Source organism: Mustela nivalis (assembly GCF_964662115.1).
Source record: "Mustela nivalis genome assembly, chromosome: 12".
Taxonomy (NCBI): domain Eukaryota; kingdom Metazoa; phylum Chordata; class Mammalia; order Carnivora; family Mustelidae; genus Mustela; species Mustela nivalis.
The window spans coordinates 7,087,491-7,113,686 of NC_139031.1; the positions used below are offsets into that span (position 1 = coordinate 7,087,491).

Sequence of the window (26,196 nt, forward strand, 5' to 3'; positions counted from 1 at the left end):
TGCTGGGTGTGTTTGTGGACGTGGGGATGGCTTGCTGCTAGACAGTGACCGTCAGGCATAAGGATTATTTAGCTCAGGCTTCAGTGATTTCATGGTTTGAAGAGTGACCAAGGACAAGTGAGCATGAGCTAATGGTTACTCATACCATTTGCTGTCAAGAGTTAGCTTTCTGCATAAATCCATACAAACTCTTTCTCAAAAGATAACGCAATTATTCCTTTTCTCGATGTTCTGGTAGGCCCATCATGCCATGTCACCACTGACAAAGAGTCCAATCTCCTCCTGCAATTCTCCCTTCGGCCTTCTCTCCTTCTCTACCCCCCATTCATGAAGCAGATCCTGTCTCGTGCCCAGTGAAGTCACTGTGCTCGCGGAAATCACCGATCTCTATTTCCACGTGGTTTATGGTAGGAGGCACCAGGAATGGAGGTGAGGGTGCTGTGCCTCGCACCTTCTTGGTGGAGATGCCAAGTTCTAAAATGCCTGCTCTCAAAATCTGTTGTGAACTTTTGTAAGTGCTGGCTCTCTTTGCTCAAGGGGAATCGACGACATTTCCCTCTGCCTGTTGGGTCACAATGGTAAAGCTGGATAATCACCAAGAACCTCATGGTACAACTTTCTGGAAGACTGGAGTGTCGTTTCTGTAGACTGGCCTTGGGCATTGCTAAAGAACAGAGAGGTTGGGCTTTTAACTGGGCTTCACACTTATTTGGTGTAAGTTTAAATGCGTTACCGAGCATTGATTAAAAGGAAATGGCTTCCCAATGTTAACTGAAGACCAGCACATGGGAATAATAACTTAGGACCACAGCTCTTAATGCACGTGGAGTGCATTTAGAAAGACGCGAGCCTTTGGACATGCTGTAAATCTGTGCTATCTAGTTGACTGGCCTGAATCCATTGGTCCATTATCCAGTGTTACTGTCTCATTCCAGACAAGGCTCAGAATGGATTCGGGACATCACTTAACTCTAACCACATTTTATCAAGCTGTGTGTAAGTTAACCCCAAACATGAAGCCAATATCCATTATGCTACCTTAAGAAAACCAGGAAGGTTGGTGGGGGTGGGGGTTGGTCAGAGAAGGTTAACAATGAAAACATCCATTGAAGACACACACATCTGTGAGGAGTGACTGCATCTCTTCCATTTTGAGAAAGATTATCTTCCCAACAGATGTGTATTTCAGTGCTTGGAACTTTCTTTGCTGACGGTTGAAAACTGCTTCTAAGAGAATCATGTGGAACAAAGCACAAAGGATCGCTTTTTAGGATAATTAAAACTATTTTGGATTTTTTATTTATCAATCTGGTTTCTAATATAATTTCAGTTAAATGAAAGACATTCACAAAGAATATTAGGCATACATACATAGTTTCCTTCTTTCATTCTATGTTACATGCTGTTGCTTTTAGAGAGTGAACTTTTGGGTCATTTCACAGGGTGGAATCCTAATCGACTTTACAGAAAGAATACTTAGCCCAGCTTTCCATAACCCTGACCTCCGCAGTCACCATGCTCGCTGAAAAAAACATAAAAACCCAACCGAACTCAGAATCAGTAACATCTGAATGGTTTTTTGGCCCACATGAGAGGATGTCTTCCTAGCCATGTCAGAACCCAGCAGTTGCTGTTTCCAATAAACCGAGCCTTGGAAATGTTGCAAGCCCATCTGTGTAGACCTGCTCTTAAAGCACGTTCTCATCTGGAAAGTGAACTTGTAAACGCGCGTTGGATATGAATTCCTGTGTGCTCACGTATCTCTACTACCCTTTTGCCAGTCTTTGCTCCACGGGAGACAATCAACTTTTTGATACGGTTTCCTTATTTCATTGACTATGAGTGTGACATACCATTGGTATCCAGAAAATACTGCTGTGAAAGAAATCTATTCTAGAGTCACCAATATTATCATGCAGGGTATGTGTGGTGTAGGCAAGGTGGCACTAGGCTATGCGAAAAAATCCCATTTGTTTCTCATGTTGTCTTATGTGTGAGCCAGCCCAGGGGCACCGGGAGGGGGTGCGTGTGTAAGCTGTCAGTCACGTCTGCATGGGAGCTCTGCGTTTTGTGCACATGAAGTTCTGATTTCTCTGGCCTTCGCCTGTTGCATCTCCCAGGGTTGACAAGTTAGCTCTCGGGCAGTCTCCTTAATGAATAATTGGACAGTTGTAGAGCAATTGTCTCCTAAATCTGTACCGTTCCGGATGTGGCCACATTGTTTCCTTGGCGGGATTAAGAACCAAAGGCCAGAAAGTAAATCTTCCAGTAGGCTCCGTTGACTTGGGTCTTTATATGTGGATGTCAAAGTATGCTGCCCTCAAGAAGGCATGGCACCTCACAATTGGTCTTTTTAAGTAGGCAGAACTGTATCCCCAATACAGGGCCAAGAGGGACTGAGGTTCAGAGGCTTGACCCAGGTCACATAGCAAGTCGGGGAGAGAGAAAGGGTTAGGACTCTATCAGCTGATTCTCAGGGTCCATCCTCACCAAGACATCACATTAAACATGGCACCCATTGGTTTTAGCCCAAGTCGGCCAGAACCGTTGTGTTTCTCCTCAGTTTCAGGATCAGTTGGTTCTACTGCCACTTTTAGTAACCTAGGACCCATTTTGGCTGGCTAACTGGAATTCAATTTAATAACTCCTTCCTCTCTTTTTGAAAACTGCTTGACGGGATGGTGAAAAGGTAACAGTATTAAGAGGTTTAAATTAGGTGCTTATTGTTTGGAGGCACAAACAAAATGTTTACACCATACAAGAAAAGAAAGGGAGAAAAATAGTTAGTGGGAGGATTGAAAAAAACAGATCCTGTTATAGAAGGAAATAGAAGTTTCTTCTGGACAAACACTGACATCGTGTTTTCATAACTGGTAGCTACTCCTTCCGTAAGTGCTTCCTATGGTTTGTCTTGGTGCCCAGCTTTCTGCTGGTGTCTGGGGGCTACTCCAAAGACATTCAGGAATGGCCTAAGATCTCTTTTCTTCATGCCAATTCTTCTTCTGCGCCTCTGAATCCCTGCACCTGTTAGTAAAGGATGCTTGTGGAGCAAATGGAGGGCAATAGGAAACTGTCCAACAAAATGCACTCCAAACCCTTGTTTCTAGCTTCTTAATAAAAACTTGCACAGAACAGTCTTCCTCTTTCTCTCTCTGTCCTTTATTCTTTGTTCTTTTTTTGAGCAGTTGGTTGAAAGTCAGAAGGGGAAACAGGCTTCTGGATTAAGATTCAGAGAACTTGACAACACAACCTCTCACCTCCTGAGCTAGTCTCCTTGGGGTCTAGGGAATATGTTATTTTGAGAGCTGAGAATGGCACGGATTTTGCTTTCAAAGTCCTGCTCCTCCCTTCTCAAAACGCAGATGCTTGCTCTATGCCCAGATGGTGTTTCCTGCACTGATCGCCCTCACTCGACCATCAGCTTTTCCCGAAAGTGTACGGCAGCCTCTTGTCTCTAAAAATTTTTCTTTCTGGGGGTTTGTTTAATCTGTTCTTATTATTTAAAGGGGCTACCGCCAGCCTCTTTGGACTCACTTGATCAGATCCTGGGATAAAAGAGGTTCACACTGTGTGGAATGTGACTGACAAGCAGGACTAGGCACCGAGTGTGAGTCACAATGTCAGGGCTGTCCAGGGGGCACTATGCTGAGCTTTCAAGGGAGGGGGCTGGAAAAAAGAGAGGCTTCCTTATCTTCCCATGAATTATTTACCATTTAGAATGTACTGGATGTGGCCTTCACCAAGACCCCGAGGACTTTCGGTGAGGACCACAATTCCAGAGAGAAGACGAGGGTTTCCAGCACTTACTTGGCACTTAACTTAGTTACTTAATACCTTATCCACCTTCCAGTGTCTTGTCTGCTAGCCCGACTGTACCCCCCCTAAAATGGAAAAACTGTGTCACATGTATGTCTTAATGATGGTGACACGGGAGACCCACTGATCCCTCTAAGTCCTTCCGGCGCCCTGGGTTTGCAAACTTGGTGAGAGAAGGGTTGGGTTTTGTTCTTCATCTTTAATGGCAGGAAAATGGGAAGAAGAGAGGCAAGAGAGAGAGGGTGAGAACATTTTAGCATCAGGGGCTGTCTTTGATTGTTTTGACGCCTTAATCACTTTGGGAAGAAAGGGGAAGTGCAGAGACGATGCATAAAGATGAACGCTATCATGGGAATTGCACGAAGTAATCAGTTTCCATCTGGCATTACGGGTTAAGTGTAAAAGTAATACCTAGGAAATAGGTTTGAAAAATCAGAAACATTTCTACTAAACATAATGGTTAAAATCTGCTTCTGTCATTTGACAATACATGAAAGAACCCTTCATGGTCGTTATCTTGGTTAAATAAATAGGCTTTGTTTTGAATACGTCATTCGTAAAAGCTGTATTCTTACAAGCTGGTTCAGCTGCTTAGTCATACCACGTACTTCTCATTTGACAATGTGTTTATGGAATAATGATTGAGACCTTTTTAAGTTAAGTGTGTTTGTGATTGTGGCTGAGGTCAGCAACTGTAAAGGGGTTCCCTTTGGTTCTGTTACCTTGACTTCAATGGGAATTAACCTGTTCGATGTCTCCTTTGGAATGTGTAATGTACCAGTACAATATGCCATTGGCAACTCTAGATAATATTTTTCATCACCCAAGAAGCTGAGATCCTCCAATAAGTTAGGCATACCGAGGATTTTGAAAAACATGTATATATAACCTAACAACCAGAATTTCCATCTCACTGAGGCACACTATCAGAAAAATAGCAACAATACCTTTTTAATCTCATCTTACCCCCTTCCAGGAAAAGGAAAAAAGGGATCCTTTTTAATTCCTCAGAATGTTGGAGTCTGAAAAAAAATTTTAAGAGTACTTATTAAGAGCCTGAACTAAAATGATCATAAATGGTAGTCATCCTAGAAATAACTTTTGTGTGGTTTTTACAAATAAATAAATGAAATTATTATTATTTTTTGGATGCTTCAATAGGAGCTTTGTCCCATTTGTTTACAAAGTCAATCATTTTTAAATAAAATCCAGGAGTTATTTGTTGGAAAAAGTTGGTCAGGATTCCTGATTAGACTGATGTGTAGCTATCTACATGTGTCCATTCTCTGAGAGGCAAGCATCAGTTACCAGGTTTGTCATGAACCTGGTTCAAATGTATCTGTCAAAGATATCTCCGAACATGGCAGTGTGTCTATTTAGGATGGAACAGCAGTTCATGGAGTAGATGGTGTAAAATATGGCAGCGTTTTCCATATGATTCCGAGTAAAGCAATAATGATAGCAAGCATAACTTGGCTTTATTGTGGTATGTCCATTCAGAGGACCTGGTCTGCTAGGATTTTGTCACAGGGGCTTCAAAACTAGAGACTTAAAGCAAATTAGAGTAACCTAATTTATGCATTCACTAGAGAGTGTCCATACTCTTGCTACAACTATAAAAGAAACAGAGTGAGCAAATCATTAACATCTGGCTCTAATTCCCCATTGAGATGCCCCCCCCCCCAAACATACAACATAACCTAACATGTTGCAGGTAAAGCAGAGGAGAAATCTTTTGTAACAGCTGATCACCACTGGATTATAGCTGACAGTCACAGACAGTGAATAGGTCTAGGACTACACACAAGAACAGTACTGGCTTGTAGAATTTGATGAAAGATATACCAACAATCCCAACAGAAGACTACTTCCCTGGTTCTTAATGCTTCTCTCTGTTGTGTTGGTTCTGTTGTTACACAGCAGGGACCATGCTCTCTTTCTTCTTTCCTTCCTGTTTCAGGCGGGAGCTCTCAGAGAATTGGCATAGATTGAGGACTCTTTGAAACCTGGCAGATAATATGTTCTCTTTGCCCCTTTCTTTCCTTTTCCAATTTACAGGACACGAAAAGAAATACTGTATGAACACGAACTAGTTACTACGATAGCCCATTACAAATTGACTATATGCAAAAGAAAGAGAATGCTGGAGGCCATGAGCATCAGCTTTTCTCAAGAAAAAATATCCACATTCTAAGGGCTCTTAAAAATGTAGAAAACTTGCCCTGTTACCATGGGTTTTTTAGAACACCTCTAAACACACACAAAAGAAGACGGTATTACCTACAAATTTCAACCATTTCTTAAACTCTAAAAGCATTTTTTGTATTATTTTGAGTTGATACAGAAGGGGAACCTCAGCTATAAAGAAATATTAAAAAGTATTTTTTTTTTTTTGTGGCAATCCGTCTCCAGAATTTTCTGTTGCTTGCCTCCCCCAACTTGTGCTGATATTTTAAGGGTGTGCTCAAGAGTATGAAGTAGGGTGCTTTTGTCCCTTTCCCTCCTCCCTAATAACTCGCCCTTCCCTCTCCCATAGCCAAAGAGCCACTTCTCAGATGAGCCATTCCTTTTTGCTCTCATCAATGGTCTCTGTGAAATTGGGGTCGTTGTTCATGATGGCGGCGTCGGCGCTCTCTGCAGACTCTGCTCCCTTTGCTTCATTGGTGTGGTAGGTGCCCTTGTGGCGGAACATGTAGCGAATGAGGAAGACCAAGGTGCAGAGAATGGTGAAAATCACCACAGCGATGACCCCTGGTGGAGACAGGAGAAGCACTGGTCATTAAACAAACCTCAGACTCATCTCTCCAACACCACCTCCCCCAGGTGCCTGGGTTCCTCAGACACCACCCTCCCCCATACAGAATACAAAACTCCAAAAAGGAACTGCAACAGAAATGGACAGGACTGAAAGGAAACAGGATCAATTCACAGCTGTGTTAATTGATAGGCAATTAAACAGACAGGAGGAACCACTGTTCAACCCATTTAAAAAGCCCAGCATCATCCTGATACCAAGACGAAACACATCACAAAAAAACAAACCAAAACAAAAAAACAAAAAACAAAACTACAGAGCAAGAGTCCCCTTCAGTAAAATTTTAGCCAATCAAATCCAGAAAAGAATATCTTGTGATTAAGCGGTGTTAATTCTAGGAATGCAAGATTGGTCTAACATGAAAGGAATAAAGTGATGTAATTTACCACAATGAAAAAAAATACCAGAGAAAAAGCACCAGACAAGCTTCAACCTCCATTCATTATAAAGCATCTCAGAAACCATCAGTAGAAGGGAACTTTCTCAACCTGATAAAAGGTACCTGTGAGAAACCTACAGCTAATATCTTAATACCAAAAGAATAAATGGATTTTCTCTAAAATATGGAACAATGGAAGAATGTAGTTCTTTCAATGTACTGGGAGCCCAAGCCAATGCAAGAAAATGAATAACAAAGAAAGAAAAAGGTGCAGATTGAGAAGAAATAAACATTTTCTTTATTCTCAGGTGATACGATTATCTGTGTAGAAAATCCTAAGGGGTGGGGCGCCTGGGTGGCTCAGTGGGTTAAAGCCTCTGCCTTCGGCTCAGGTCATGATCTCAGAGTCCTGGGATCGAGCCCCACATCGGGGGTCTCTGCTCAGCAGGGAGCCTGCTTCCTCCTCTCTCTCTGCCTGCCTCTCTGCCTATTTGTAATCTCTGTCTGACAAATAAATAAATAAAAATCTTTAAAAAAAAAATGAAAAAAGAAAATCCTAAGGGGTATGTTAAAAAAAAAAGTTTCTAGAACTAAGAATACATTTAGCTCGGTCATAGGAGAGATATAAAGTCAATATACAAAAATCAATTGTGTTTTTATATACTAGCCAAAAATTGTTGGAAAAATATTGCTAGTAATAAAGTAATAAAATAATACCATTTATAATAAAAACAACCCGAATACAATTGTTCAAGGCTATGTACTCAAGACCATAAAACCTTACTGGGAAAAATTAAAGATGTCAGTAAATGGATAGATAGATCATGTTTAAGAACTTAAGTACCCAATATTGTTTAGATGTCCATTTATAGATCTAACACAATCTCAATGAAAATGACAGCAAAATTTTTTTTTTGGTAGAAATTTATAAGTTGATTCTAAATTTTATTGGGCAATGCAAAGCATCCAGAATAGCCAACATGATTTTGAAAAACAAAAAAGATATAGCTGGAGATTAAAGAATTATGCAATAAAGCAGGCATGGTCTTGGGTAAAGATAGATATATCTATATATCCATATATATATCCCAGAAAAAAGACATATACATATATGGCCTATTGATTTTTGGCAAAAGCTCCAAGGAAATTAAATTTGGAAAATATGGTCTTTTCAACAAATGGTCTTGGAATAACTAGTATTAATTTGGAAAACAATGGCTTTGACCTTTATACCACACTATATAACAACTCAAAGTGATGACAGACTTAGTAACAGAAACCACAGCTATAAAAGTTCTAGAAAAAAACACAAGAGAAAAAATCTTCACAACCTTGAACAGGTATATTTAAAAGAATTTAAAAAATCACAAAGTATAAAAAGATTTGAAAAACTAGACTTTATCAAAATTTTAACCTCTTGCTTTTCAAAAAATACCACTAAGAAAATGAAAAGGCATGTCACAGACTGGGAGAAAATATTCACAATACAGATGTCTGACAAAGAACTTAAACTATCTAGAATATAAAAAACTATTTTAACTCAAAAGAAGAGGTAAAACAATCCAGTTAAAAGATGATGAACACCCTGCTTGTGTTCCCTCTCTAGCTATGTTTCTTTCTGTCAAGTAAATAAATAAAATCTTAAAATCTTAAAAAAAAATTAAAAAAATAAAAGATGACCAAATAGTTTTAAACAGACATTTCACAAAAGATTTATAAATGGCAATAACCATGTGAAAAGATGCTCAAAACAAGTGGTCACCAGAAATCGCCACTAAAACCTCAATGAGTTACCACTACTCATCCACTAGAGTGGCTAAGATTCGGAAGCCTGAAAATACCAAGGGTTGATAAGATTGTGGAGCAAACCTAACCTCCCAGATAGTAATTATGGGAATGTAAAGTGGTTCAACCATTTTTGGAAAACTGGATAGCAATTTCTTACAAAGTTTAATATCCACTTTCTAGAACACACAGCAGCTGTGCTGCTAGAATTACCAAAGAGAAATGAAAACTTATGTTCATAGAAGGCTTCAACAAGCATATTCATAGCAGCTTTATTCAAAATAGCTGCAATCTGGAGACAAACCAAACAGCGACAGGAAAGCAGATTAAACAAATGACAGTGCGCTCATACAATAGAATACAACTTGACAATTAAACTATCGATCCATGCAGCAACGGGTAGTTCCAGAAACACTGTGTTGAGCAGAAGTAAGGCACCACAGGTGGCATACTCTAGGATTCCATTTATGTGAAGTTTTAAAGGAGGTAGAAGTCATCTACGAGACATAAAGCAGATCAGAGCTTGCCTTGGTTGGGACTGGGATGGGGAAAAGGATGGGCACAAAGCACTTCCGAGGATGACAATGCTCCGTCGCCTGATTGTGGTGGGGGTTATGGCTGTGCCCGTTTGACTCGTCACTGACCTGCTCCATGTGAGTAAGTCTGCTTTATACTTCAACAAAGTTGATCTTAAAAAAGCAAAAATCAGTGAGGACCTTGATAAGATCACGCCAGAACTTTGGACAATGTGATTTAAGCAGCGTTCTGAATGTATTCTAGTTCTAGAGGCATCTACTGTCTCCATGTTGGAAAAGAAACCTACTGGCTGAGCCAAGGTGACTGGCTGGGCTCAAAACTGCTGACATGTTGACCACAGTAGCAATACTCAGACAGGCAGGAAACATCCTTATGAACCAAGACAGAAGGTGCAGGCAGGGAAGGCGGCTGTGGGCAACAGGGATGTCCGTACTGACCCAGACAGGAGGGTCTGTGTTGGGAGAGTTCCATCATTCTGCTGTTGTCCGTGGTGAGAAAGAAGGCTAGAGTATTTTAGATACCCTAGCTTATTCAATTCCGAGGAGTTTTATTAAGACAACTCAAAGCAGACCGGCTTAGTCCTTCCTACTTCTGGAGTAAGTTATCCTGGGCCATCTGGGAGGGGAGGGACTCAGAATGGAAATGAAAAGGGATGAGGCCGTCCTGGCGGCTGCACGCTGACCTCCCTGCCTGGTCAGGGGTTGGCTAGCTCCGCACCCCTCCTTTATTTAAGGATCAGCAGTCAAAGGCAGCTAGGTGTCCGCACATCCATATTCTACAATCTTAAGTCATATTTAATTAGCAAAATGAATCAGGTAAAAATCTACATGACTGTTTTCTTTACAACTATGATTTTATTGAAATTTTTACTTTCCACAGGGGAGTAGCGCACATGAAAGCCTGTTCTGTAAATCACTCACCTCCAATGATAGCCGAGTTTCTGTTGACTCCATTTCTTATAGCTTGACCTTGGCCTGGATTATATGGAAAATCGGCACTGGCTGCGGAGGAAGACATGAAACAGTCAAATGTAAGAGTCAAGGATACCAACAATCCTCCCAAATTTGATGGGTATTTCTGCTTTATTTTATTTTATTTTTTTAAAAGTAGACTCCATGCACAACTTGGGGGCTTGAACTCACAACCCTTGGACCAGGAGTGGGATGCTCTACCGACTGAGCCAGTCAGGTGTCCTGATGCACATTTCTTCATACAACTTCCAGACGAGATGCCAGTTTTAGACAGACCATCTTGTTATCATTTCCACACGGTCACAGCTCCTCTGTGCCTGGGTTTGCCTGGTTCTCCCAGACATGAGGCCCAGAGAAGTGCTGTAAAGCCTTTGGAGGAATGTTAGAGAATCAGAACTCTCTCTCAGCCTGTTCCCACTCCAGGACAGGCAGACTTATGTACTAGAATACTTTTTCTTATGTTTGGCTGAAATCTGCCTCCTATCCACTTTTATCCCATTCATAACTGGTGACCTTGACTATTTTTGTAGAGCTTTTTACAGCCTATAGTATTAGCTTAAAAAGGAATCATTTCTTTAAATTAATATTCTACACATTCCTATCAAAACAGTACATGTCAGGAATTTGTACAGGGGTAAAATTTCCCAAGAGTTGAGAATAACATAAACCGTCTAATGAAATTTGTTTCTTTCCCTATTTAAAAAAAAAAAACAAAAAACAAGTGGTATTAAATTCCAATCTTCTCTAAGATGTATTATTTCAAGGCAAACAGATCCTAAAGCCTTTCGATGGGTCTTCATTAACCAAACAAACCAATTTAGCTTCAAAGATGGTTCTACATTCACTGGGCTTCTGTTGGAGAAGTTACGGCTTCAGGCAAACACTCCTTTTTTTTTTTTTTTTTTTTTTTTAAAGGTTTTATTTATTTATATGACAGACAGAGATTACAAGTAGGCAGAGATAGAGAGAGAGAGAGAGAGGAGGAAGCAGGCTCCCGCTGAGCAGAGAGCCTGATGCGGGGCTCGATCCCAGAACCCTGGGATCATGACCAGAGCTGAAGGCAGAGGCTTTAACCCGCTGAGCCACCCAGGCGCCCCCAGGCAAACACTCCTACAGAAGCAGCTTCTCCTTCAGCACATTACCTTTGTCTAGTCAGAGCCATGGCTACTGGACGGCATCAGAGATTAAAAAAAAATTAAACTAGTTGTTTGGGATAACTCCATGTGCACACACCGAGCAAACAGGCTTAAGTTATGATTTAAGGAGAATCTCACTGGGGACTCAGGTTTTCCAAGGCTCATCCCTGAGCTCTACTTCTAAAGATTCCCAGCATAATGAAGAAAGGACGTAGGGGCGCCTGGGTGGCGCAGGCAGTTAAGTCTCTGGTTTCGGCTCTGGTCACGATCCCAGGGACGGAGTCCTGCATCAGGGTCCCTGCTCAGTGCGGAGGCTGCTTTTCCCTCTGCCTCTCTCCCCTGCTCATGCTCTCTCTGTCTGTTAAATAAATAAATAAATAAAATCTTAAAAAGAAAAGTAGGTGAGCCTTTCTTCTCCTTTTCCCTAGCAAATAGGGCGACCAAAGAGAGCGATTTCAGATTCCACCAGCAAAGACTATTTAACCCTTTCTCTCTTCAACGCGATATTCTTACTTAAGACCAGGAAAATTATCCTTTCCTGGATGCATCATATTCCAGATCAGCTTGGCCATCAGTGTCACTCACACCTGCTGATTTGTTTAAAACACAGACACTAAGAAAGATACAAATGAAAGAGAACTTATCTCTGAGTCCTCGGGACTTTTCCTATCCCCTTCCCTCCTTAGCTAGTGGATGTGGGAGAGAACTTTTGGTATTATGTGCTTATTTTAACTGGTCCAACCCTAAATCTAGGGAGAAGGGAAAGGGGCAGAGCCAACCTGGATCGCAGTGGGGTCCAGCAACTCTCCCCTGCCCTTCAGGAGTTTCTGGGATAGACGGCATGGACTGATACTCAAAACCCAAGGGTCAGCCCATCGATGCAATGATCTTGCATTTATAGGCTCCTTGCCTGATGTCATAAACATACCCTGTATGAGTAAAAATGGCTTACATAAAACAAATAATGTTTTTAGAAACCTCAGTTTCTTCTATAAACCTGAGCTTTCTCTTGAGAGAAGTATTATTGCTAGATGTGACAAATGAATGCACTCAATCATTCAACACATCTTTCCAGAACGCCTGCCATATGTCAGGCACCATTCTATGGGCTGGGGATACATAGTGAACAATAAAAAAGATGAAAATCGTTATTAATGAGAACTTTCCGTGCCCCGTTGAAGGGTTTGGTTTATGTAGTCAAAACACTCATCTAAAGCATGGATGTGGTTATAGTTATGACCCTATATATTTTCAGTAAATTGCCTGAAATTGCTTTGTAGTTGCTGTGTTGTAACTCATACACTCACAGGGCCACAGTAAGATCTGGTTATTAATGCACGTAATTCCCTGGCATAAACCATCCTTCCAAGATGGAGAGGCTGAGGGTTTCTTTCCAAGGATGAAAGCTTATACTTTCAGTGCTCATCCTTGATGTAGTTTCCAGGCCTTCTGACAATGTAATCACTCTTCTCTGGACACGATTTAGTCCATGTCCTTCTAGAAAGTCATCAAGCTTGTAAGTGGCCCAGCTGGGATTTAAAATCAGGCAGGATTAATTCCCATCCTGCCTTTGGAGGGCTGGGAAGAGACAGCCAGGTGAGGAAGTCCCAGGGTTCAGACAGATTAGCTGGGGCAGGACCCATGGGAGGAGGAGCCTTTTTAGGGGATGAGGGAGAGAAATCTGGTCTGTCTTGGACACACTGAGTTTGAGAGGCCTGTGGGACACCCAGATGGAGAGATCTACTGGACATTTGGTATTTGATGAGTGACTTCTATTTCCCATCTCTTTTTGATGAACACAGAAATCTCCTCACTACTTTGAAATAATATGAACCTTCAAAATACATTAAGCATGGAGACAAAAAAATTACAGTGGCAATTTTGTTATTATTCTCTTGTGTGACATTCATGATATTATGAAACTGTTTTGTTTTTCTGCTTTGGGTAATGCGGATGTGGAAGACAGCAGGCTTTCTCTCTGCTTCCAAACCTACTTTATGGGCTTTGCATCTCTGGCTACAAAGCTGCAGAAAAACACAGATGTCTAGCGATACGGACATGCCTCTCTCTAGGTCCCTTGAAGTTATGGACACAAACAGTAGTGGAAGGTGGGGGTATGACCTCAGATGACCCATGGAGAACAACAAGAGTTAGAAGAGACCATTTAAAAATATGCCAAGATTGCCTTTGCTTTTAAATCCGAACGCCTTGGCAGGGGGAGGGAGGCCTCCTGCGAGCTGAACTTCCCTCCTGCTTCCTCCCTGCCAGGACCACTGCTCCACCGGACACTGCCGATGCTGCGGTGGACACGTCCTTGCTCATTCTTGCTCGTCCATCCATCCACGCTCGGCCGCTTCACATCCACCCGCCCTTCCTTTCTGTGTCCACCAAATCCTACCTCTCTCCTAAAACCATCCTCAGCCACGTGTCTGGCACTCTTGTCAAGGGCGATCAGTCTTAATTCTCATCCCTCCTTACATGCTAGCCACCCTCTTAAAGGCAGGGGCCGATCTTAATTATGTTTGCAGCCCCAATGACATAGTGCCGACAAGTAGCAAAAGCTAACGAGGTGTTTGTTAAAATCAGTCCACTAAGAGATACGTGTGCAAATGTTTCTGTAGCCTCTTCTAATAATTAAGCCTCTGGTGCAGGTCTAATTTTAAAAGTCAGTTACCTAAACCTGACTCAACCCTTAAAGCGAGGCAGCGTGCTTATCCTTCCCAATAAAGAAAATGAGCACACTGAGTACGGAAAGGCGCTAGTGGTTCCTGTGTCCACTAGTCTTTGGTGGTTATCAGAAAACGACCTGTGGAGAACCCTCAGGTACCACGGGAGTCCTTATGAAATTCAAGGGCAGGGTTCTGATTCTCGTGCGAGGATTTCTATGTTCATTGCCTTATTTATTACTTAAACCTGGTTGTCCTAGTGCGTGTGAGCCCTTACTCCCTGAGGCAAATCTGTTTCACTCTGGCGAGCCCAGCAATTGCTATTCTGATAGAGATATTTGAAATGACTTCATTGTAACTGTCCTTTCCCCCAGGGTCCCGACATCCTCTGGGAAATGCACACCGGGAAACACGGAAACCAAGAGACACGAGTGAGAACAGAGCACAGAGCTCATCCATGACCCAGGCTTCATTCTGCTCCATCCCACCCCTGGCTTGCTGGGCGAGCTGAGCAATTTTAGAGGTGCAGCAGTATCAAGGAACGTATATTTTGGGAAAAGTCATGGGTAGGTCAATACAGACTGGCTGGTTCTGTTGGTAGAGCATGGGGCTCTTGATCTCAGGGTTGTGCATGAATATGAGTCCCATGCTGGGCACGGAGTCTACTTCAAACAAACAAACAAACAAACAAATCAGACTCTAGGCATTAATAGTCTCAAGACCAGACTTGCATCAAATAGGCAAAGACCAGATTCAGTACACTTCCCCCTGGACCTCCACGTAGCAGAGCGTGATGCTAACGTCCAAAGCATGGGGCTACGCCAGTTCTGACTTAGCACCTCACAGAAGCGTGTGCGTTTCTGCTTACTTCTCTTGTTCATGTCCTTTTGTCCATCTGGCCTCCCCCATTACACCGACCATGCACAGAACATATTCCCTTTGCACACGCAGGGGTTAGCTCCTGTCCCCTTTCCTGCCCAGCAGAGGACCGGCAGAGCGCGTTGCTAGAGGAACCCACGTGGAGGGGTTCTTGACCTGCACACGCGCTTGTTAAACAGCCCGGCTGAGGCTTCAGAGCCCTACGTGCACTCCTACTGCCCTTCTCGCCCAGAGAAAGAAAACTGACCATAGGCCCCAGACATATTCAGACACGGGTCAGATTCATACTGGACACATGGACGTTGTCTTTGCCACATGCAAAGCGCCCTGAGAGCTCAGTCCTGGTGTGTTTTCCCTCCTCCTCTGTCTTCAGGTTGAAAACCAGGAAGGAAACAACAAACTTTTAAGAGCAGGCCAGGGGGGAGATGTTCTCCATAATTACACACATACAGTAGAGTGATCAGATCTTCAAACTGGGTGAAAAAAAAAATGTGATTTCCTCTCCCCAAAAGAATAGAAAGCATGAAAATTTTATTCTGGTTCCAATGGCGTTTTGCCCTTCCTTTTGCTGCATTCTTGGCAGGATTTACCAGGAAAGCAAATGACAGCGTAATCAGCACTTCTTATTCTGAGTGCTGCGCAGGGGCGAGGGGGGCGCCCTCCCCTTGCAGTGGAGACGAACGGGGCTCCTGAGTGCTGGGGCAAGTTCTGAGCCCCGCCTGCCAGGAGGCGAGGGACATCACAGGTCACCATGTAGGTTGTTTATATGTGATGAGCAATAAAGCTCAAAATTCTAGATTATAAAACTAGTCACCATTTGGATGACTCTCGACATTAAGGCCCGGAAGAGCAAGTCGTGGGTAGAATCAACCTGCAAGCCTTTTCCTTCCATTGTGGAGCACGACACGTAAATCACATGAAACTCAAATTTCAGGAGCAAGCTCTTCAGGAAATATAATAATGGCACTTCCTGTAAGTCCTTTTCACAAATGAACTCATTTCATCCTCACGTTGAACCTTGAGAGGCTGGCATATTCAGCCCACTTGGAAAGGCTCAAAGCTTGTCTGAGGTCTCATGACCAGCCAGGGTAGAGCCAGGGTTTGAACCCAGGACACTGACTCTGGAAACTGCTTGCAAAACACTAAGCTGAACTGTTTCTAATATGAAAATAAACATAGTAAGAGCAGGGCTAGGGAAAGTGGTTCCCCATCGCTGTACGTGGTCTACACTGGCTCTAGCGAACCTCCAACATGACGGCATGTTTTGTTTTGTTTTTTCAAAGATTTTATTTATTAATTGGACAGAGAGAAGGAGATCACAAGTAGGCAGAGAGGCAGGCAGAGAGAGAGAAGGAAGCAGGGTCCTTGCTGAGCAGAGAGCCCCGTGCGGGACTCGATCCCTGGACCCTGAGATCATGACCTGAGCCGAAGGCAGAGGCTTAACCCACTGAGCCACCCATGGGGCCCCATGACAGGATGGTTTTGAGGTTCTCATTGTGGTTGGCCACCTGCCTGGGGAAGCCAAGGATACAGGAAGGCTTCTGACTGTACTTGTCTGGCTTTGAAAGACATGAGAGACGTTTTATCTGACAAAGGGTAATTCCACATGGTGACGGGATCAGCCGAACAATGCAGTAACCCCCAAATGAACACTGTCAGAGAACAGAAGACCAAGATTCCCCTGGTTCCGGAACAGAAAGCATGGTTTTTACCACCGTGAAAATACTTGTGAAACTATGAAATCATGACTAGTGTGAACTGTACTTTAAAACATCAGTGTCAGAATATAATTGTTGACTGCGAATATAGAATGTGAAAAACGAAAAGTTTCCAGGCAGGTGTTATAGTACAAAGAAATGATTTAAAAGACCGTTGTAAGAAGAGAATATTAAAGAGAGATTCAAATTCTTTAGCCTCACATTTCTTGCTTGTCCCATTGAGCAGACAGGGAGAGGATGGAGCAGTAAAGCAATTTTTTTTTTTTTTAACTACACAAGATAAATAGTTGCAGTTCTTATTTACTAACTTTCAAAATATGTAAAATTGTAGACTTTGGGCTCAGAAACCAATTGCAAATAAAACACACATTTAAATGCATATAAAAATAAATCGAGATGATCTAACATAAAACCCCCCAAGTGAAAGACACTAAAAGCTTCAGGTTGTCATATATCAGGGACAAAAAAATTAGATAGTAGCTGACATCTCCTAGAGAAAATATCGCCATGGAAACCACTTGAGCTTCGGCATCTAAAGTGATAATTTGAGACACTTGAACAAAACTGCTGCTATTAGTTATAATTTAATTTGGATTGCCCCGTGATTTTTGCAACGGGGGCTGGGCTAGATGCTGTATACATGTCTTTGTTCTTCTCAGCGTCTTTGTTTCATTTTGCTTTATTCTCTCTTCCAGTCTGAGCTCGATGGCAGAAAATTGTTAATTTTTTCAAAGAATTTGTTTCAGCCATTCACTACTGACTGGTATTTTAGAAATGTATGAACACAAATGGTGGCTGACTAAGACGGTAAAGCTATAAGGGGACGTTGTTTTATTTTCAGAGGCTCTGGTTGACCACGTTATCAGGAGGGAGAGGTTCCTCAAGCCGCCGGGTTTTATCCAGGCAAACGGAGCGTGGCACGCATCCGCACGAGCCTCAGTCTCGTATATATACCTCTACACTTCCGTTTTTGCAGAAAGACAGCCAGCCAGAATTTCAATTTCAGATGGGGAAGAAATTATGGATTTTGGCTTCTGACTGGAGAAGTTAAACAACCTTCCCTTTCCAGCTTTTTAAAGGAGAGAGCAAGTGGCAGCTGCATGCACAGGCGTCAGAGATGGCGTGACCAGAAGAGGTTCATTAGGTGACAATACACAGAACACAGGAACTGGTCATCATCTGCTGTTTGTCTGAGTGTCTGAATTATGCCAGCTTCTACACAAAAGAACTGAATGGGCAAATGATCACATTAGATTTCCTCCTTTTTTTTTTTTTTTTTTTTTTAAGCCAACTCTGAATAGTCTCCATTGCCTTTTAGGACCAAAGATTTGCTGATGTTCCAGGACTAGGCTGACATTGCGTTCTTTTGTCTGATTAACTATATAGAGGTGGTTGAATTGGAACTAGCTTGTTACCGACAGAAGCTCAGGCTTTGTATTCCATGAAATAAACACAGGTAAGGCACATGGTATCCATTTTCGCGTGGGACAAAGGTGTCAGGTAGGCAAATGATTTCTTCTTGTTAGTTGTCATTGTTTCTGAGTCGAGTGTCAGAGCTGTTGCTGGATGATGTCCTGGGCACTCGTGGATCAGAGGACGTGCCGGCTTTCACAGGCTGGATCCCTCAACGTCTCCCTCCTGAGGAAGAGCCTAAATCCCACGGCCAGGTTCAGAGTCCTGCAGGGCGGGGAGGTGCCGGCCACCTAAGTGCCCCTTGGACCCACTGAAGCCGCTTCCCATGCGTCCGGCTGTAGTTCTCAAGCCGAGCCTTGAAAGTCTAGATCAGGGAGCCCCAGAGCAAGGGCTGGGGAGCCCAGGAGTGTGGTGCTCCCTTCACAGGAAGGCTGCCATGCTCCTGTCTGCGGGGGTGTGCGGATCGGAGCGCGGTTTCCCCTGCCGTGGGGCGTAAATAAATCCATGCTGATCTCAGGGATGGAGAAGCCCCAGTCTGGGGGAATACAATCGATTTAACCCCCTTTTTGAGGGAAAACCAGGTTTCCAAGCTGTACCCAGCAGCGGCAGGATCCCCTGCCCCCTTCCCGGGCTGACACTTCTATTTCAATGGAGGGAGGTCAGTGCACACCGTGCGCTGTGTCCCTGGGGGGCTCTCTAAGCTTTTTCTTCTTCCTTGTATTTCTTTAAAAAATTTTTGTTTTTAATTTAATTAACATACTGTGTATTATTAGTGTCAGAGAGTTCAGTGATTCATGAGCTGCATATCACACCCAGTGTTCATTACATCACGTGCCTCCTTAATGCCCATCCCCCAGTCACCCCTTGCCCTCTCCCCACCCCCCCCCTTCCAGCCACCCTCAGTTTGTTCACTAGACTTAAGAATCTCCTGCACTGCATTCTAATGTGCCTTTAGGGTCCCCTACCAGCTGCCTGGGATCCAGTGGAAATGCAGATTCCGACTGGGTTGGTCTGGCGTGGGGCCTGGGACTCTGCATTTCGAACAGGGGGCTTGACCGCAAACCTCCCCTGGAGGGCAGCGCTTGAACTGAGACCTTCGGTGATCTGTATCTCTGGCTGTTCTGCCCACGTGTTTTACTTTAATGTGGTGTCTCAGAGGGAATTAAAAGAATTCCTTCTGAGAAACTTTGGTTTTGCTCGTTTTCAGGTTTTTGGCCGAATCACTTGTGTGTTTTCAAGGAGTTGCATGACAGATGCCCCTGTTCATTTCCTTTAGTCCCGTTCCTTCCAGTGTTGTGCAAGCTACTGTAGGAACGCTGCTTTTATTTCTAGTGCGATTCCTTAGTATTCTGAATGCAGAGGGGGACAGTCTATCACTAGCCGATATTAAGAGCAGTTGCAGAAGAAACAGCCAAGGAGTTAAATAATTGACTATCTAAGGCATGTCCTTGGAGATCTTTTTGGGTTAAAAAGAAGAATAACACAAGTTTCTTCTGTAAAGCAAGCAAATGGGGGAAATATTGTGATATTGGCATCTAGGTTCTTAATGTTACGGTCGCACTGGAAGGCACACAGGAGAGGAAACAGACATATTTTCCAGAATGCTGGGTTGTCAATTTTTCTGGAACTGATTTGTTTTTTGAAAGAACTCTGGTCTCCTTGCTGAGGGCTCTTGCATGGGCGGAGGTTATGCTGGGACAGAAGGCAGCCAGTTCAGGGTAGAAGGACCATGGCCACACAGCAACACGGCGTGTCCAACGTTCTGAAGATCCAGAGTCCGTGTCTGTCGCTGGATGAAATGCTGGGTCACCGTCACAGACTAATTTTCCAAGCCCGGTGAACGCACTTGGTACACAGGGTCTCAGTTAACACGATCTGTGGCTAATTATTGGCCAAACAGTGTTAGCAAGAAATAGTTGTCTACTGTACGGTGGAAACAGTCTCAGTTTCCAGGGACAGGGGGGCTGAGAACACAAGCATGGGAAGATAACCAGTCGTGGTGAACAAGTTAGAAATGTGTCTTTTACATCTCCCGATGGGTTCACTTTTCCTCCCAGACAGGGGTCTTCATGGTACCATTCAGAAGACCAGCACCTTCAGGAGACCCTGAAGCTCTTGTTTCCAGGCTTCCAGTGAGACACACACCCATGAGGCTTCACGCAGATATCAGTCAAGGCTTTGGACTTCCAGAATTTATGATGTAGAAGCTTAGTGAAAATAACTGTCTTATCACCCAGAATTGACACCAGGTATGAGTTTCATCATTTGTGAGACTATTTAGGCACAACGAATCATATGAGAAATCATGGAAGAACGAATGTATCATTTGACTCTCTCTTCATGGAAATTTCTAGTAAATTCAAAGGCCAAATTTGTGGACAGCTCTTTTGGAAACAGCTGGATATTACTGATCTGCTTTTGTCATCATCCTATGTCTTTTGAGGTAGTACAGTGAACAACAGAATGCATTTTAAAAAATGTTTAATCTGCTATACTATCTATATCTTAACTTGCAAAAAAGGCGGTCTTCCGTCGCAGATGGTGAATATACTCCTGTTCTCCACGGGTTGGCTCTGTCCATACCCACAGAGTCTGGGCTTCGCAGGAGGCCTGCATTGTAACTGCTATCTTATCAAAATGTAAAATGCACCCTTTTCTCCCTGAGAGTTCAAAAACAGTACACAGAAGAGAAGGGTTTCTAGAACACAGTGGTATATGCCCAGATTACAGCCTGCTAGCTGGGTTCTGGCTCTCTTGTGCGGTCTCGTAGAAGGGGGGAGTGTGCAAACTGAAAGTGCTTTTAAAAATTAATTCTGCACATGTTTTAAGTCTTTTATCAATGCCCAGTTGGGCTCTTGCTTTTGAAATACTCTTTTCAGCTGCATTAGCACAAGTGAAAAATCCCAATTCCAATCCCAAGACAATGCCTTTTCTTTCAAAAAGGTTGACCCCATAAAACCGAATATACAAATCTCATGCGGATATTTCTCCCGGCTTTTGAACTGTTGTCTTCTCGAATTACCCTTGGATCTCAGAGGACAACTGTCTTTGGTTGTTGGCAGGTGGAATGACTAGTGGTCATCAAAGAGAACCTTGTAAAATGAATGGAAACTTCCCAGTGTTTTCCGGAAGTTGATTTCTCCGCAAACTTCCGGCACAAGCCCCGTGGCTCTGCCCTGGCTCTTCTCATTCATGTCAACAGAGTGTGACGAAAATATCTAATTGGCTCTAGCCGTCTTGGGGATGAGTTACTCAGTGTGGAGAAAGAGGAAGCAGGAAGAAAAAGGAAAGTGTACTTAGTAGCAGGGATTCACTCTAGAGATACAGACATGGTTTCCACATTATCTTGAGGGGCTGATGGGAGGCAGGAACGCAGTTCTGAATGGGAACTGGAATTCTTTTATGCTGAAATTTAAAATTTCTTTTCAGAGGAAGGAAAAGCACTGAATTGGGAGAGAGCAGGCCTGACTTTTAGACCCGATGACGCTGTTCTCTGTGTAGTTTTGAGCAAGGTGCTGTAAACACTGGGGCCCCTGGCTCCATTGGGGCCGCACGTGAGGAACCTCTCCGGGGTGGGGAGCAGGCGTCGGGAGTTTTGGAAATCTCTCCCGCTGATGCTAACGCACGGCCAGTGCAGAGCTTGTCACCGCGGCAGTCACTTGGGTGTTCACCGAGGGAACGGACGCATTATTTTGTGAGTCGATTTTTCTGATCTCTAGAAGGTGGCCAATAACACACCACACAAGCCCACCACCAGGATAAAACAAAATTGGCATTTTAGCCACTAAAATCACTCACAAATCTAAGCTATCATTTTTGTCTTTATCGTTCGCAGGTTTCTAAAAGTTAAAATTCCCAAGTAATCCCTTGAAAACCAGCTTTAGCCTTTCCAAGGGGGACATTTCAGAGCAACCTGTCTCCATCTCTATGTTTAAATAATTGCAGCCACATTAATATCGATTTTAACGTACATTTATGAATTAACATAAAGTTGATTTTAGCCCCCCGCCCAAAGCTTTCCATGGTTGCTTTCAGGTAGAAACTCAACAGCAGAATCAAGAATCCCCCTGAGTCTTTAGACGCTTCTGAGTAGTCTGTGCAGAGCCTGGGGAATCAACCAAAGATCTTTTCAAATGAGAAAAACAACTTGTCACTTATTTGTTATTGGGGTTTAGAGTGACTTTCTTCTGAAAAAGCAGACAGCGTTGGGACAAACACTTCATCTGGATAATGTTTCTGCAGCTTCTGAAATCATAGGCCAGGATACAGGCCCTGATTTGTAGCAAAGGTTGAACTAGCATTTCCCAGCAGTGACTGGCAGGGATTCCCTTGGGAGAACTGACACCCAGGGAATCTGACAACAGTCTTTCCGAGTGACAGGTCAGTAAAGAAAGACGCTGCACCTCCCCCGCCCCCAATGGCTCCAAGGGGTATGTTCCAGCACAGCGCTGTGGGAGGCGTCGGGCGGGAGTCTGATGGAGCCAAGGTCAGACTCAGACATCCCTGGACAACACTGAGCTCAAACTTACTTCACTTTTGTGGGCTTCTTGGAAACTTTCTACAACACAAGAAGGAGGCAAAACCCTTGGGAGTCAGTGCTTCGGCTGTCAGCAGAGAAGTCACCATAGCAACATGCCCAGTGTCCCCCTGCCCTTCCCAGCCCCATGTGACCGGCTACATGGGGAGAGGCTGGCCAGGCACAGACTCAGGAGAGGATGGCACCGGGTGCAGTGGGGTCAGAGGGCGCAGAGCACCGAGAGAGACCAGCAGAACCCTAACCTCCTTGGCTTTCAAACCTACTGTGAGGGACAAAGGGCAAGAGAGGTAGAGGAAAATCCGACTGAAAGAGAAGCCCGCAAGAGGAAGGGAAGAAGGGTTGACATGTGGTTCCGGAGCTGGATGTTTGAGCCCCTTTGGATTTTTCCACAGTGAAGTTCTGGAGAGTTAGACAGTCTTGGTTAGGAAAGAATGGAATCCTTGGGCAGCACCTTCCCCCCACCATCGGCACAGAAGCCACTAGGGAGCAGCATGGGTGGGGAGGCGCTGGTGTGCAGGGGTGGGGCTGAGTGGGGGGTGGCACCCCGCTGCACCTCAGCCACTCACCCTCATCCCTCCATTCCTGGCCCCCCTGCTTTGCAAAATGCAAGGCTGCCACATCTGTTTCCAGTGACACGGGGAGGCTGCAGCAAGTCAGAGGGGGCTCTGGAGGCTTTTCAGGCGCCTTAGATAAAAGTATTTACACCAAGATACTGGCCCTGGGAGGTGAGGTCAGAAGTGAGCATTGGGCCTGGAGCTTAGATTTGGTAACTTTGGTCCTGTAAGAGGATGTCACACACACACACCAACAATGAAAATGAGAGCATTAAACTTTCAAATTACAAAGTTAAAGAGCAGTGAATATACATTTAAAGAAGTCAAGATAAAGGCAACTGGTAAGAGAAAGCAGAAACGTGGTAGAACTAATAAATAAACCCTTTGGGGGGAAAAAACAAAAACAAGAAACAAAACAAAACAATAATGTGTGCTAATCTGATCAAGAAGAAAACGGGGAAACCTAAACCCAGTATAAAAGATCTGAATGAGAAATTTTCTGGAGAATGGAAATGAATTATAAGAACTTATTTTGTTCAACGATGGAAATGAATCTGAAAACCTAGATTAAAAGCACAAATGTCTGGGAAAATATAACAAATTTATTATAGATGACAAAGAAAACCTAATTAAACCAGTTGTCATTAAAGAAACTGAGGCTTGTCAAAGAGCTATGCCCACTGAAAACCAAAACAACATAAACAAAACAAAACACAAAACCAATGGGCTCCACTGGTTTTACGGGGTAAGTCTATATATTTTTTTAAAGATTTATTTATTTTGGGAGGGGGTAGAGGGTGAGGGAGAGAGAGTCCCAAGCAGACATCGTTCCAAGTGTGGAGCCCAACAGGGGGCCCGATGCCACAACCCTGAGATCATGAGCTCAGCTGGAACCGAGATTCGGATGCTCAACTAGCCATGCCACCCAAGGGCCCCACGGGGTAAGACTATTAAATTTGCAAGGTACAGGTGATGCCCCAAGCCTCCTTATATCCTTGCCGCTCACAGTGAGGTCCGTGGACCCCCAGCATCAGCACCAGCATCATCTGGGGGCTTGTTAGAAACACAGACTCTAAAGTCCCATCTCTGACCTACTGAAGCTCATGACTTTCCCCAGGTGATTCAAAGCTCATTTAAGTCTGGATGACACTTGTTTGTTATTCCACTAGTTGGAGGGCAATGGACAAACCCAGCGTGGTGTGACCGGGGAGCACAAGACTCAACTCATGGTCTCGGCAGGGCTGAGTTCTTGTCTGGAGGCTCTTACAGAAACCTCTGGTTCCAAGCTCGTGCTGGTTGGCAGAACTCAGCCTTTGTGGTTGTAGGACTGAGGTCCTAGTTTCCTCTCCTAGAGCCCACCCACATTTCTTGCTGTGTGGCCTCTTTTTACGAAGCTGGCATAAGTTTAAAATCCAGATCTTTACCCCCACAAAAAAGGTAAAAGAATGCTACAAACCTAAGAATTATTAATGTAAAAAATGAACAAATAAAAACCAAACCACTAAATATTTTAGTAAAATTACTTCAGTTGTACCTTGAGAGGATGCCTCTCCATGATTAGATGTAGTTCACACTAGGAATGAAAGCTTGGTCCACTCTTTGGAGATCTGTTGCTACACCTCAAACCATTACTTTATCACAGAAGAGAAAGAACTGGGTCATGTCCATAGATGTTGAAATACTGGATACTATTTAACCTTTCCCTGATTAAGACTTACCAAGACAAGAATCCTTAAGATATCATATGCCTACAGGAATCCTTAAGCTATATATACACGTAAGACGTGTTATGTATGAGGAAGAATTCAAAGATGGTCTTTGGTGCACACATACCTTGTTCATTTATGTTAAATATTTGATCTGGGTGCCCCCATGAAGGATTCTGCTAATGTAATTAGGTGCCAAATTAGCTTACCCTAAGATAGGGAGGGTTTTTTGGTTTTTCTTTTTAATCGCTTTGCCAAAAAGGAGAAACAACTTGGAGATTTATCAGGAAATGTTTTAAAGTTAAATTCATATGAATTTTGTACAGAGGGGAAGACACGATAAATGGAAAGACATTCTCTTGCTGGACAGGTAAACATTATTTGTACAGATGTCAATTATCCTGCTATTAACTTACACATAAAATTCAATCTCAAAAGACATTCTAGAGGATCCCAATGAAATGACCGCAATTCTAACATCACATGGGAGAAGTCAGTGTGCAAGGATAGGAAAATTTTGAAAAAGAGAATAAAAGGGAAACCAGCTTTATAAAAGTTGAACCATTACCACAGCTTGCTATTGTCTCATGAAGAGTCAGATCAATGTCAGAGATCAGGGAGCCCAGAAGCAGATTTGAATATAAAGGATTCAAATATAAATTGGGAATATGAAAAAGGTGCCGGAGGATGGAAGCCCAACAAGGAAGCAGTGGGACTCCTGACTTACCCCTTTCACCCAAATAAATTTTAAGTGGATTAAACCTGTAAATCTCACAGAGGTGCCTGGGTGACTCAGTTGGCCAACCCTTCGACTCTTGCTTTTGTCTCAGGTCATGAACTCGGGGTCGTGGGATCGAGCCCCGTGTAGGGCTCCACACTCAGCGTGGAGTCTGCTTGTCGCTCCCCTCCCCCGCACCCCTCCACATGCGCTGGCTCACACACACTCTCTCAAATAAATAAATAAATCTTAAAAAATATGTAAATGTTGCAAACAAAGTCATTGGGAAGAAGTTGTGAAATAATTTTTAAAGTAATTTCTGAATGGAGAAGGCATGACCTAAAACCAAAAGCCATGAAACACGTTATAATATACCCTGTAAATTTAAAAGTTTTTACAGGGAAAGAACCCCATACATTCAAAAACTAGAGATCAGACTGGGAAAACATTCAAACACGTAGTAAAATACTGATTGATCTAACATACAGAGAATCCTTGTAAGTCAAGTAGTAAATGACCAACAAACAAATAGGAAAGAATATAAATAATTCTTTGGTCAAAAAATG

At 43.3% G+C, this 26,196-nt stretch overlaps 1 protein-coding gene and 1 long non-coding RNA gene across 2 annotated transcripts in view; one reads left to right on the forward strand and one right to left on the reverse strand.

Moving 5' to 3' along the window:
* Positions 1-1,264: 1,264 nt before the first annotated feature.
* The window catches only part of CNTNAP2 (contactin associated protein 2), a 1,362,616-nt gene continuing 1,337,684 nt past the window's right edge, over positions 1,265-26,196 (reverse strand). The window contains exons 22-23 of the mRNA XM_082693594.1: positions 10,253-10,333; positions 1,265-6,567 (exon numbers count right to left, since the gene is read on the reverse strand). Coding sequence (XP_082549720.1) covers positions 6,368-6,567; positions 10,253-10,333 — 281 coding nt within the window. The 3' untranslated portion in view covers positions 1,265-6,367. The remainder of the gene's footprint in view (positions 6,568-10,252; positions 10,334-26,196) is intronic.
* On the forward strand, positions 18,022-20,486 carry LOC309845511. Its single transcript, XR_014301317.1, has 2 exons — positions 18,022-18,158; positions 20,173-20,486. It is a non-coding gene; the product is annotated as an uncharacterized lncRNA (long non-coding RNA).